The 14,899-nt window shown below is 32.9% G+C and overlaps 1 protein-coding gene across 1 annotated transcript in view; it reads right to left on the reverse strand.

Annotated features, from left to right (window-relative positions):
• Positions 1 to 9,978: 9,978 nt before the first annotated feature.
• The window catches only part of LOC124918798 (succinate dehydrogenase subunit 7B, mitochondrial-like), a 45,046-nt gene continuing 40,125 nt past the window's right edge, over positions 9,979 to 14,899 (reverse strand). The window contains exon 4 of the mRNA XM_047458846.1: positions 9,979 to 10,187. Within this exon, the coding sequence (XP_047314802.1) occupies positions 10,117 to 10,187 (71 nt within the window). The 3' untranslated portion in view covers positions 9,979 to 10,116. The remainder of the gene's footprint in view (positions 10,188 to 14,899) is intronic.

Genomic DNA, 14,899 nt, shown 5'->3' on the forward strand with positions numbered 1-14,899 from the left:
TAATTGAAAATTATACTTTATATAGTTTTCAATACTTTATCTTATGGATACATTGTCCCCAACTAGCTAGTCTTTTCATTATGGGTCTAATTTAATTTTATTATCAACATATAAAATAAACATGACTACAATTTAAATGATGATCATTAAGTCCTTTTTCAAGAGCAATTAGGAGATTTCCATGTTTAATTAAGTCCTTTTTTAAGAGCTCGAGAGATTTTCATGTTTAATTAAGTCATTTTTCAAGAGTTTGAGAGATTCCCATATTTAATTAAATCATTTTTCAAGAGTTTGGGAGATTTCCATGTTTAATTATATTACTTCATTATAAATGTATCTATACGTATAGGTTATATAATATAATTAACTCTTTTTCCAACAACTAATTAATTACATTTCCATGCATTTTCACACGTATTAATGACGACGTCTTTTAAACACGTATTTGTTTTACATTATATTATATTTAAAATAATTAGCAACTAGATCATTAATTTGATAATTAAAATTAGTTTAAATTTTGTGTTTTACACCATATATATATATTATATTGAATTGTCGCAGGGAATGATATTGCTGGTTCTATCCACCTCACTTCCCCAACTCCACCATTTTCCATGCAAGGGTGGACATAATGATGACAACGGGATAGTCTCATGCAGTGGGCCTACACTTCTACATCTCCGAGTTCTTCAATTTGAACTCGGGTTAATTGTCATTGGTTTTGCCGGAATAAGGGCATGTTGTCTCCTGTTTTGTTTGGATCAGTTCGAATGCAGAACCGGTGACGGTAAAAGAAATATAAGCGCCTACTTTAACTGGAACTTTGCTGTTTGGTCACTTGTATCAACCATCGGAACAACTGCCATTGTACACCTACAAAACAGTCGTAGTTTGATAGTGGGTTTCATTCTACCTACCATCTTAATGTTTTTATCTATAGTATTTTTCTTAATGGGAGAAAAATACTATACGCATACAAAACAAAGAGGTGGTGTCTTCAAGGGGTTTGTCCAAGTATTATACGCAACCTCTCTAAAACGGAAACTAATAATGTTTCCGACGGGCCATTACGATACTCCGCCGCCCGTGGAAGGAAATACAAAGGCACCGCAACTTTCGGATTACTTGAGGTACGTAAAAAAAATATATAATGTTAACTTACAAAAAATATTTATTTATTATATACAACATGATTTATGATATTACAAAAAAGATTTGCACCAAAATCAATAATATGTGACAACTTAAATACTATATTTAATTATTTGACTAATTATAATTTATATTATTTCTATCAGGTTTCTTAACAAGGCATCAATCATTCGAGAGGACGACGAATTAAGGCCAGATGGAACGTCGTCCTATCCTTGAAAGTTAAGGAGAATTGAAGAAATAGAGGAAGTCAAAAGCCTCATTCAGATGTCTCATTTCCTTCTCACTGTCATTTTCTTCTTCGTCCCATCCTTGCTCATTAACATTTTCCTCGTCCCTCAAGCGATGAGGATGAATTGTCACGGAATTTCCTTAACAATTCTCATGATAATTCTCTCAAACACTCCTCTCATCATATCTTCTATGACAGCCATGTATATGATCGCGTTGTTATTCGATTGGTTGGTAGGTTGAGTTGTTTTCGAAGGGGTGTCACACTCCTTCAAATGATTGGGGCTGGAGTGGTATTTGTTTTTCTATCCTTGGCGGTCGCTGGAACAGTTGAGTGTGTGTCGAGTGCATCGGTATTGGCACTTGAGGGGACCGTAGGGATTTCACCGATATATGTGTTTTGGCTGACACCACAACTCGTCCTTATCGGCATTGGTAATGCTCTCGGAATAATTGGTCTGATTAAATTTTTTTTATCAAGAGTGTCCGGAGAGCATGGGGAGCCATTCGATTTCACTAGTTTATTTGAGTCAAGCCATTGCGTTATGTGTCAACGTGGGACTCCTCGAAGTATATAAGGAGTGGTTATCCGGACAAACATCCTTACACATCGATTATCTTTATCTATTGTTAGCCGCTATAGCGGCTATCAATATGATCATTTATTACTGTGTGTCCGTCCGATAACAATATCGGAATCCCCCCGAGGATGATGGCCATGATGTTTCAGGTATCGAACTTCATGAGATTATAGATATCCACGACGCTACAGATACCGAGGGTCGATCTAGTCACGGTCAGGATGAGAGAAATGTCTTTGCTAGTGATATCGACGGTGATCATGGGTACGATGAGGCTGAGGCGGAGACAGAGGCGGTCGGTGATCATGAATGCGGGGTGGTGTTGGATGGTGATATGATTCAGAGCATGGATTATATGGTGGTAGAGGAGTACGTTATTCAAGATCATCATCCCAAATGTGTTTTTGTTATTTGTTATATGTTTTTATGTTATGTATTTAACTTATTTTATTGATAGGTTTGAGTCAACTGTGGTAGGCTACATTTATGTATAATTTCATATTTGCTGAGATCCTAGTTAAGTGGTTACTGATGGCTCTAACACAGGTTGATGAATCATTATTATTTATAGATGCAGCTGAATCCCTATTATTAAATCCTAAAACGGATAGCCTCCAATCCAGTTTAGAACTCATATTGATGAAAGAGACTGTTCCATTAAACATGAGGTTACAATTGTTTTTCAAATGAAATGGACAAGCATGCATGTTTATAAAGTTCTCTCACGGGTAAATACTACATTGGAGAGGCAAATTAAGAAGGGGAAATCCAGCCTCCTCTACGATGAAACTGTTAACAGAGCCGAAGAGCTCATTTCTTTTCTTTTATGAAGTGGTTGAGTTCATTTTTTTTCTCTTGCTACCCTTCTGCTCCATATGAAAGAATGCGGTCACACTGTCTCTAAGACATGGCTTGTTAACTATGGACGTCAGATATGAGGACTGATTCATGATTACATAATCTTTTTGGTTGTATCCAGAATAACAGGCTATGGCAACAATTGCATTCTGGAATTCCATACATGTTAATAATAATAAGGAAACATTGTAGAAAGAAATCTCGCATTAAATTAATTGAATTCCAGTTGGAAGCTGTCTGAAATACAAATGCAAATGCTCAATTGCTCGAGTAGTAACTAAAGGCTTTTGAGGATAGTAGAGAACATAGGCTAGTGTATATCCTACATACATACAACAGGAAATTAAACTAACTCAGTTGAAAAATAAAACAACACAATATTATTTGGCATCAATCAATGAATTATTTAACAACAACAATCTATCATTCGAACTTGGTAATTGGTGACATATATTCCCATTGTTAATATGATAGACTGAAAATTAATATGACTACTCACAAGAACCAATATTAATGTTTGTAACAACTCATTCAACGAGTCACGTGGCACAAGAATCAGTAAATATAAATTGAGCCAATAGTATTTTGGTTAGTTGTTAATCATCTTCTATCCAATTTAGCATGCTTGTTTCTTTCATTATATTATCGTTAATCAATTTAAGATGAATGATTTTAGTTATAAAAGAACGTCTAGTAGGAGCTGTTCTAGTTATCACAAATTCGACTTTACATGATGCAAATTGTTTTAAAGGTTGGAAGGAAGGGCCAATCAAACTATGCTTTCAGAATTTAAAAAGGAGATAGATAACCAACTAAAGATTTATCCCTCGTATCATTTGTTCTGATAGATTTATTATTCTACCTTGTATCTTTTTATATACACCATGGAATGTTCCAAACTCCTAATTACATAAAGAATATCTATTTATAAAGAATTTATTAACTGAAGGAATCTTCTTCTTAGAGTTAGAAAACTATTACTCTCCATTTGTCCATGAACAAGGATTCTCTACAATGCATCAATTAGCTATTGGTTGTTTCCACAGGTATGTTTGGTAGTCTACATTTTTATTTTTTCATAACTTCAGAACCTCTCATGGTGGGATCTTGATGAATATCTACAAAGCACATCTTCAGAATTAAACAATACAAACGAGGATAGTCTAGAGTATTATATGAGAGTCAATATCAATATTGTATCGTTCTTTCATGAAAGTCAGGGTCTGCAAATGTAAATAGTTGTATTATTAGCACAATGTACAAGAATAAGAAAAGCTGAGTGGATGTGAAAATCAAGAAGTTACAACTAAACTCATGGACTCGTCTCCGTAGTAGGTCTTAAAAGAATAGTTAATTTCTTAGTCTTCCAGTAGATGAGCAAATTGCCTAAAAACGCACAATAACCAATAAGAGATCTTCTGAAAACTAGGAAATTAGCCCAATCAACATCAGAGAACCCTTGGAATTTCAAATTGTTATGAGAAGTATAAAATAAGTCACGAAAAGGATTGTCCCCGATGTACCTAAAAGAATTCCTTCAATTTGTCATAACATTCTAAGTTTCCATTGCATGGAGGCTTCTTTAAGCCTTTATAGACTTTTATATCAATTTGCATACTTGTCCATGAGCAACTTTAGAGTATCCTTTAAGAGGAAAAAATCTTCCTCTTCCAACTTACCATGAAGAAAATCATTATTGATGTCAAATTGGTGTAAAACCATGATTTAGCAGTAATTTGTGCAGAATAGTTATCAATTTTTCTACAGGGGAATATATAGCTATATGTTATAGTTAATAATATTGATACTCCAAATGGATAATAGAAATAGGGTTTACAGAGAAGAGGATCGGATCTAAGACTTGGAAAGATATGGTACTGGGAATACAGACATTCATTCATTTCCTTTCATAAGTGTGGCTACCCTAGATTACAATTATAATAACCTAAGGCTATAATCCTCTGCATGCTAGTCTAAGGTCTTCCCATACACTTTCGATAACATGTTACACTATCATGGTAATCAATCCCTTCTTTTTCATGAATCCATCTTGCAATAATCTAGCCTTATAATATTTTTCACGAGTTTTGTCTTAAACACCCATTTGAATCCCACACACCTTCTTTTCCTTTAGGTAGTCAAGTCACTATCAGAATATCATTAAGCTATAAGGCTTTCAATTCTTCGTGCATTTCCCTCTACTAATTAGAATCCTAATTTGCCTGAAAATAAGAACTAGGTTCATGTATATATGTTGCATCTAGGTAAGATGAATATTCAAATGGGTAAGTATGTGGAGAGTATTTAGAAGACAAGACATATAAATGAAGGGTTCTTGCAGTTACATATTCATGTTTTCTTATTGTTTACGCATTCGACGAATAATTCTATTCATAAATATGACTTGCTTCAGTCTCTGTCCTTAGATAAATCAATAAGCATTTCGTCAATCCAAGATGGCTTAATGTTTAAAGACTTTGTCTTGTCAACATCCTTTTCTTTTTATGTTTCCTTGCATTGTGTCTGATCACATAAATGTATTCTTAGATAAAGTAGTCCAAATAGACAACACCTATAAAAACTGTAACATTATAACATGCATAATATTTGGTTTTCCTACTTGCTGAATGCTGATTTGGTTTGTCTTACCCCTCTTGCCAAATGGTCTGAATAACTTTTTTAGGGTTTAGGCAATTTATTTTGGGTTAGATTAGTTCAGGTAGAAAAGCAACTGTAATATATGATATAACTTGAAAAAACAAGTTTAATTTTAAAAGACTATGTTGTCCTAGCCGTTGAGAAGTTGCTGAGCAAGATTTCATGTTCTTGAAATATCATGATTATTTTAATTTTAATCCTTAGATCTTATTTGGTTGTTGGATTATCATAAACTGATATTATGCATTGTTATTCAATTAACATGTAACAGTTTAATAAGTTATGGATTTTATGTGTACAATTATTTAATGACTGAGCTATTATTTGGGTTCGAACTTGAGTCACTTTTATAATCCGAGGCTCAAACTTTAAATTGCTTCATTTAAGGCTGAAACTTTAACATTTTTAGTTATTTGAAGCACACACTTACACATTTACATTTTTTTTTTGTCACTTACTGATTAGTATCAGATATTTGATTAATTTTTACAAAAGAAGTATATAACTTCTTCTTACTTCGCAAACAGTCCATTTAGTAGAAAATCCCCCGATGATAAATATTCTTAAAATTTGAGCCTCAAATGACAATATTCAAATTTTGAGCATCATATCATATGGTTGGCTTAAGTTCGAGCTCCAAATACAATAGTAATTGAGGCTCATAACTTCCTTTTTTTTTTGTGATCGTAAGTTTAATCCCGGTGGTGATGGGCAACTAACACGACCCATTTTAATAGAGAATTTTTAGTAAGAATTGAACTTGAGATTTTTATTCTTTAAGGTAGTTAAAACAAAATTTTCTCACTAAATTAATTTGATATTTATTATATAATGACTAAATTATTTATTTTATATTAGGGAAAAGATATGATTAAAGATAAATTAATCCTAGATGATTTAGCTCATCAAATTAATAATATCCCCAACTATACCCACATAAATGCTCTGATTTTAAAGGGGGGTAATGGGGTGTATCAACCACTCCAGGAATAAATCTGGGTCACAGAAAGAATGAAAGAAAATAAAAATCATGTTTATAATTATGTCTTTGATACAAATTCTAGAGGCCTTATAATCTGTCATGGGGTGGTTTTTATGTTTCTTACAATTTAGGCCAAGGCCTAATTATGTGATGTGAATCATTGGATTCTGTCACACTTTTGTTATTAAGTTAGAAATACCTTTTTCTTTTCTTTTTTGTATTCTTCCTCTTTTTATGCCTTTATTTGAGGTAATGTGAGAAAGTTGATACACTAAATGACAAACATAGTAGTTTAATGCATATTGGCCTCTTTTTATCACCTTTAGATCTAAGAAAGATTATTTGTTCAAACACTTCTGTATTGGATTGTGGAGTTGAATATGCATGGATTTCATATCCAAGTGGGTTTGGTAGAAATGTGTGGTTATTTAGGGATCAATAGAACCAAAATTGCTTCATTTAGAAATATTTATCGTGGGCTATCCAACAAGAAATTTGGAAAGTTGGTTAGGTTTTGTTTGATATGGATTATTTGAATAACCACATGATTGTTTTCAAATAACCTTGTTTGAATTAATGCATAAATTGTTAATAGTGATGGAAGATATCTAAAAATAATCCACATCAAACAATACCTGAATCTTTTGACTGATTTTTGTATAGTCTTCTCTATAGTTAAGCATTTTATGATATTAGAAACATAATAACATCTTTATACCTTATGCCTTTGCAATTACTTCTTTAATTTATTATTCATTGTGATAGAATGGGCAATCTGAACCATCTTTATCCATTATTGTGCCTTTCCAATTACTATTTTTTTATTCTTTATGATTTAATCATTTGTAAAAGAAAATGGGTGTTATGCTTTGCTAGTTTATGTTTCAAGCTCTAACTAGACAGTCCACTAATCCTAATTAATATATAATTAAGTTTATGCTAACTTCATTTCATTGTTATAGAACTAATCAGCATCTACTTTTGTCCTAGTATGAAAATTAACTTTAGATTGTAGAAATAAAGTGTCATGATTTAAATAGATGCAAAACAGAGTTAGAGGCATAGACTGATAATCTATCTAGCTATTAATTCTCTTTTTTCTGTTTTTTTCTCTATTTGGCAGACTACTTCTGGGATTTAGGGTTACCGGGGTATTTAAGGAGTAGATAATGCAATGTGGTGTGTTATGCTGTATTAATTTGAAAAAGAAACTTTTAAATTAAAATCAACTTTCTTTTTTATTAAACCATTGATTATGTAAGGAAAGAGTGGAAAATGAAAAAAAAAAAAAAAAAACACAACAGAACCGACCACATGACGTCAGTTCTTCATTTCGTATTAGTATGAATTTTAATATATATGTTATGGTAAATTCTCTTTTATATATTTTACTTTTAGATTATATAGAGTAATTTGGGTAACAATACATTTATTTATAAATATATTTTTTTTAAATAAATGTTCTTATTATTATTTATTTATTTCAAGAATAATAATCTTGTTTATATATATATATATATAATATTAGACTAATCGTATTTAACCTTCTCTAATCTTTTAGTGAAGTAATTATAAACGTAAAGGATTAATTGATTAAGATAAATTCTTTAATAATTTTCTCTTCAACCTCTATTTTATAAATAATTTGTTAATTAAGTTAAAATAAAATTTTTAAGAGATAAAAGATAGCTGAGAATAATCTATAGTTAAAAAAAATATATACTTCATCTTCATCTCTCTTTCTATGTTAAGTTTTTTGAATGGGCTTTAAGAAATGTTTATTATAAATTTTAATCTTATGCATATGTTATTATTTGTTTTGTTATATAGTATTATGTATTAGTTAGTTGCATATGAAATTGTTGTATATTTAAAATTAAAAAAAATAATTATTAATTAATTAATGGAGTGTTGAAAATAAATGTTATAATGTAAAGAATTATTTGAAAATAATTCAAAATCAATCGAGTTAGATTCCGTTCAAAATTAATAACGGGACATGAATCGTATCTAATTAGTTATCTATACTTTTAACTACTATCTTTGACCTTTGAGGCTTTGACCATCCTTTCCAACAACATTTGAAATTATTATAATTATTTTTCTTAAAAAACTAATTACAAATACACTTATATAAACGAATAATTATTAAAAGTTTTGAATATCATGAAGTAGTTATCATATTATGAAAGTCAAATTAACTTTTTAAATTAAGTTTACTACATCAATTGCATAAAACTTGTTTTTGGATTAAAAATCGCATAAACCTAGATGAAGGCAATAATAATAACAACAAGCCATCATAATCAAACTATCATGAAACGTCAAATATCATTTTGCACATTACAAGAATCAAACCAAATATATATATATATAAGTGAACGAACCTACTAAAAACATATCAAATTCAAATGTGTTTCATATGTTGAAGTCAGTGTTCTAAATAGCGGTCGAGGCGACAACTTAGGCAGTGTAGGCAGTCAGTGTTCTAAATGACGGTCGAGGCGGACATCTAGGCGGTGTAGGCAGTCAGTGTTCTAAATGACGGTCGAGGTGGCTATCTAGGCGGTGTAGGCAGTCAGTATTTTAAATGGCGGTTGAGACGGCCGCCTAAGCGATGTAGACAGTCGGTGTTCTAAATGGCGGTCGAGACGTCCGCCTAAGCGATGTAGACCGTCGGTGTTCTAAATGGCGGTCGAAACATAAGACGGTCTGTTAATTATTTTCAATTAAATAATTTCTAATATTAAAAAATATATATATATATATAAATTTAATAAAAAAAAATACCTTCCACTTATTCTAGGGATGACAATGGTGGGAATGCATTTACTATTATTCCGTTTCATTTTTTCTTTCGGAGAACCTCACATAACACCGTTTATAAAATATGTTTTAAAAAAACAAAAAATTATATAATCAAGTTTTTTAATATAATATATATTAAAATTTTATATTATTATAAAGAAATAAATTTACTCTTATAAAATATAATAAATAAAAATATTAGTAATTTTATATATTTAATAATAGTGTTCGAGGCAGAATCGAAATAAGATCGGAACGGAAACAAATACCAACCTGACCGTCCCTGTTCGGTTTAAAAAAAAAAAAAAACCACCCCAAACAGAACAATTCATTTTAAATTGTCATTCTTAGTTTTTTCTCATTCACTTTTTATAAAATGATAATTAAAAGATAAAATGGTAATTATAATATCTTTTATTTATACTTATAAAGTGAAAATATTTAAAAATATTTCAACAGCCTAAACACCCGAGGGGCAGTAGAACATTGGTTGCATGTAATTAAGAAAATTAAGAAAGAGCAAACATAGAAAGAACAAACATAACACAGAATCACAGATATGTTAATAAAAAATTTCAAGTAATGACACTACAAATGCTTACCCCTCCCTTAAGTTGAAACACTGTATTTCAGTCAGTTTGTAGAAAATAATAATATATCCTACATTCACAATCATCGTTATCATCTGATCTCCAAAACCCACAAGCAACACCTTCTTATACAATCAACTTTATTGACAACTTAATTTTGTCCTGCTGTTGTTTTTAATTAATTTATTAATAAAACAAAAGCAGAAAATAAATTACCCCCGGGAAAGGATAGACTCGACTCACATTCCTCTCATTATGCACCACTTGATTGTTTCCGAGCTTCTTCTCGCATTACTGCTCTCACATAGATCTCATAGCAACACCCTGAATAATTCAACACAAACCATAAACCAGCTGCTGCTGCTGCTTGGAAAACATATCAGGAAAGAGATGGACCCTGAAATTCTAAGCATAAACAAATTCTTGAAATAATCGGATTGACTACATGATATCAGGATTGGATATTACGACTAAAAATGATACATAAAGAACAGGTCAATGGGATTGGAAAACATCTTAACTCCATTACCTAAACAGTTACTAGAGCCTAAAATTACTCTTCAAACATCCTGCTCATTATAATAAGTTCCTTATTGTTATTTACAGCTAACACTTTATTGCATGGATTCATCATGCCATAAATAAATAAGGAAAACTTTGTTCAAAGTAAGTCAGACCAGGCTCAAAGCATTATCTTTCCAAGTAGGTGCTTTAGAAGGAATTACTTAACAAAGAGGGATAAATGTCCTGCTAGCTATATATCTGACAAAATTTAACATTTTAATCGTCCGCTCTAAATGAAGGTAACTAATGTAAAATATTGAATCTAATGTAGTATTCAGAAATAAAATGTAGTAATTTGATTGATAAGAGATTTGGCTTAAATAGCCTTACAGCCTAAAACTAAGTCAACAAATGAAAAGCATAAAAATAGGATAAACTAAGTCAGCCTAAAAACAAGGCACGTCAAAGGAAATAAAATAAACTGCTACTGCTAACTGCTATTACTACTAACTGCTATTAAGACTTAGTCTTTTATTTTGCTAATACTAAATTTCTTCAACAAACTCTCCCCTAAATTGAATATCATCACTTCAGTTTATACTCTGCATCCTGCAAATTCCAAGTTTTGCCCTGAGTTTTTCAAATGACTCCAACTTCAATGCTTTCGTCATTATGTCTGCAGTCTGTTCATGTGTTGCACAATATGCAAACTCAACTTCCCCATCATTAGACAGCTCACGTATAAAATGGTATCTAATATGAATGTGCTTACTTCTACCATGTAACACTGCATTTTTAGCAAGCTTTATGGTAGATGAGTTATCACAGAACAAAGTAATACACTCATTATGAGAATAGAACAATGTTTTAAGCAGTCTTTTCATCCACACTGCCTGACAAGCACATAATGCTGCAGCTACAAACTCAGCTTCTGTAGTAGATAGTGTTACAATAGGTTGCTTCTTAGATGCCCAAGCCACAGCCCCTTTTCCCAATGTAAAAACATAGCCAGAAGTGCTTCTTCTATCATCAAGATCTCCAGCATAATCACTATCTGTAAAGCCAACCAAATTTCCTTCATTTCCTCTGTTGTATAAAATGCCAAGATCCAATGTACCCTTTATGTATCTGATCACCTTCTTAGCTGCATTCAAGTGAATTTCTGTAGGCCTTTCCATGTATCGACTAATCAAGCCAACTGCATACATCAGATCAGGTCTGGTTACAGTCAAGTATCTGAGACTTCCTACTATCCTCTTGTAATTTGTAGCATCCACAGGAGGTCCCTCTTCATCCTTGATAAGTTTAATACCTGGAACTATTGGATTCTTTACAGCATTACAGTCCATCATCCCAAACTTATCAAGTATTTCAGTGGCATACTTCTTTTGACTAATGAAAATTCCTTTCTTGCCTTGTTGAACTTCTACACCCAAAAAAATACTTCATTTTCCCAAGGTCTGTCATCTCAAACTCCAGCTTCATAGACTTCTTGAAATTCTCAATCAAGCATTCATCATTCCCAGTCACAACAAGATCATCAACATATAAGCTCACAATGATGATTCTATATCTTGATACAACCTTGATAAACAATGTAGGTTCTGATATACATTTTTGAAAACCATCTTTGACAAAATATGAGTCTATGCGACTATACCATGCCCTTGGAGCTTGTTTGAGACCGTACAAAGCTTTATTCAACTTATAAACCTTGTGTTCTTCTTCCTTTTTTATGAAACCTTCTGGTTGTTCAACAAAGACTTCTTCATCTAGCTTTCCATATAAAAATGCACTTTTTACATCTAGTTGAAAAACAGTCCACCCCTTTTGTGCAGCAACAGCTATAACTAACCTGATAGTGTCCCATCTAGCCACAGGTGCAAACACTTCATTGTAGTCTACTCCATACTTTTGTGCATACCCTTTCACTACAAGCCTAGCCTTGTGTTTCTCAATCTCTCCTTTCTCATTCAACTTCGTTTTGAATACCCATTTCATCCCAATAGGTTTGGCTCCTTTAGGAAGTTCAACTAAATTCCAAGTTGAATTCTTCTCTATAGCTTGTATTTCTACTTTCATTGCATCTGTCCAATTTGAGTTTGTTACTGCTTCTTCAAAATTAACAGGATCTTGAGAGACAAGAAGAGCTAGATTCACATTTTCTTCATCTGAAATATCTGCTCCCATCACATAATCTTCTTGCCATCTAGGTGCATTTCTCAACCTTATTATAGGTGTTCTTTGGTTTTGAATTGTAGATTCTGGATTATCTGATCCACTGTTTGTATCTTGATCTGATCCATCATCACTTTGAGATTTATTCTGTACAGCAACATCAATTTCTTCTAATATGTCACCAGCCCATTTAAGTTCTGTCTCTCCATCTTCATTCCAGTTCCAACTTTTCCCTTCCTCAAAGACCACGTCTCTACTAATGACAATTTTCTTAGTAACTGGATCATACAAACGATAAGCCTTTGACTGGTTGCTAACTCCAAAGAACACAGAACAATGGCTTTTGTCATCCAGCTTAGCTCTCTTCTGATCTGGAACATGCACATGGCCAATACACCCAAACACCCTCAAATGTTCCACTGATGGTAACACACCAGTCCAAGCCTCTTCTGGTGTTTTCCCTTTAACAGATTTAGTGAAACTCCTATTTATCACATAAACACACCATTGCACAGCCTCTGTCCAGAAAATCTTTGGAACATTTCTTCCTGTCATCACACTTCTTACAGCATTCATTATAGTTCTATTCCTCCTCTCAACCACACCATTCTGTTGAGGAGTATAGGCTATAGTTAACTGTCTTTTAATTCCTTTACTCACACAGAAATTATCAAACTCTTCTGAATTAAATTCACCCCCTCTGTCAGTACGTAAACATAATATTGATTCACCACATTCTTTCTCAACTAAAGTCTTAAACTTCTTAAACATTTCAAAACTTCCAGATTTTTCAGCAAGAAAATAGACCCACAATTTTCTACTAAAATCATCAATAAAACTAAGAAAATACCTCTTTCCACTTGATGATACTGGTGTAATGGGACCACACAGATCTGAATGAACTAACTGTAATTTCTTGGTAGCCCTCCATTCATTCTTCTTTGGCATTTTTTGCCTCGGTTGCTTACCAACCAGACATTCAGAGCAGATGTCCTTTGGAATGTTGATTATAGGCAGCCCCTTCACTAACTTCTGATTTTGCATAGTTTGTAAGGCTTTGTAGTTGAGGTGACTGAATCGACAATGCCATAACTTGACCAAATCTTCTGTGACTGTTTGTAGATAGATTGAGGATTGAGGATGAGTGACAGTCTTTATTATTATGTCAAATCTGAGAACAAACAATCTGTTTGCTGTCATCATTGATGTGAGTATCAATCCCTTTTCTGGATGAAAGATCTTACATTTGCCATTCTGAATTAGAATTGAAAGACCATTTTCTGAAAGTTGCCCTATGCTCAACAAATTGTTTTTGAGGTCTGAAACATAAAAAATTCCAGAAATTGTATGTTTTTGGGCTCCAATATGCATCCTTATACTTCATTTACCACTAATTGTAAGTATTGATCCATTTCCAAGCTTGACAGTACTATTAAAACTTTGGTCTAGTTGAGAAAACCAATTCTTGTGTCCACACATATGATTAGAGCAACCAAAGTCTAAGAACCATGATTCTTTTGGCTCTAGCTCAGATATTTCAGTCTCTTGATTTTCTGCATAAGCCATCAACAACATTTCTTCTTCTTCGTTAAATTCTGCATAATTTGCCTTATCTTCCCATGATGGACACTCATATTGATAGTGTCCAAGTTTGTGACAACTGTAGCACTGTACTAGATCCTTATTTCTAGGTACTCTGCCTCTTCCTCTTCCTCTACCTCTAGGTGAACCTCTTCCGCTTCCCCTGCCTCTTCCTCCATCTGGTACATATGCACCAAGGGCATGTTCTTCTCCCTTTTCTGTCTTCTTGAACTTATGTTCATGAACAGATAATGAGCTTTGCAGCTCATCAATTGACATTTGTCTTGTATCTCTTGCCTCTTCGATTGCAACCACCACGTACATGAATCTCTTGGTTAACGTCCTGAGTATCTTTTCCACCACCAGGTAGTCGGGCATCACCTCACCATTGCTACGCATCTGGTTTGCCACAGCCAATACCTTTGTAAAATACTCCTTAATCATTTCACCTTGCTTCATTTCAAGCACTTCAAACTCTCTTCTCAAGGAGTTCAACAACGACCTTTTAACCTTTTCATTTCCCCCAAATTTCGTTTTCAGAGAATTCCAGATGATGTTTGAGGAACTTCGATCAAGAATCTGTTCGAACGTAACCCGATTGATTGCCTGGAAAAGGATATACTTTACTTTGCAATCCTTTGTCGTCGCCTCAACAGGGGTTCTCCTTTTCGATTCCATTCTCTACGATACTCCATAACCCTTTAGCCATCAACAAATTTTTCATCAATTCACTCCAATGATCATAGTGTTGGCCGTCGAATTGAGGAACTTGG

The sequence above is a fragment of the Impatiens glandulifera genome, chromosome 1 (genome assembly GCF_907164915.1).
Source record: "Impatiens glandulifera chromosome 1, dImpGla2.1, whole genome shotgun sequence".
Classification (NCBI taxonomy): domain Eukaryota; kingdom Viridiplantae; phylum Streptophyta; class Magnoliopsida; order Ericales; family Balsaminaceae; genus Impatiens; species Impatiens glandulifera.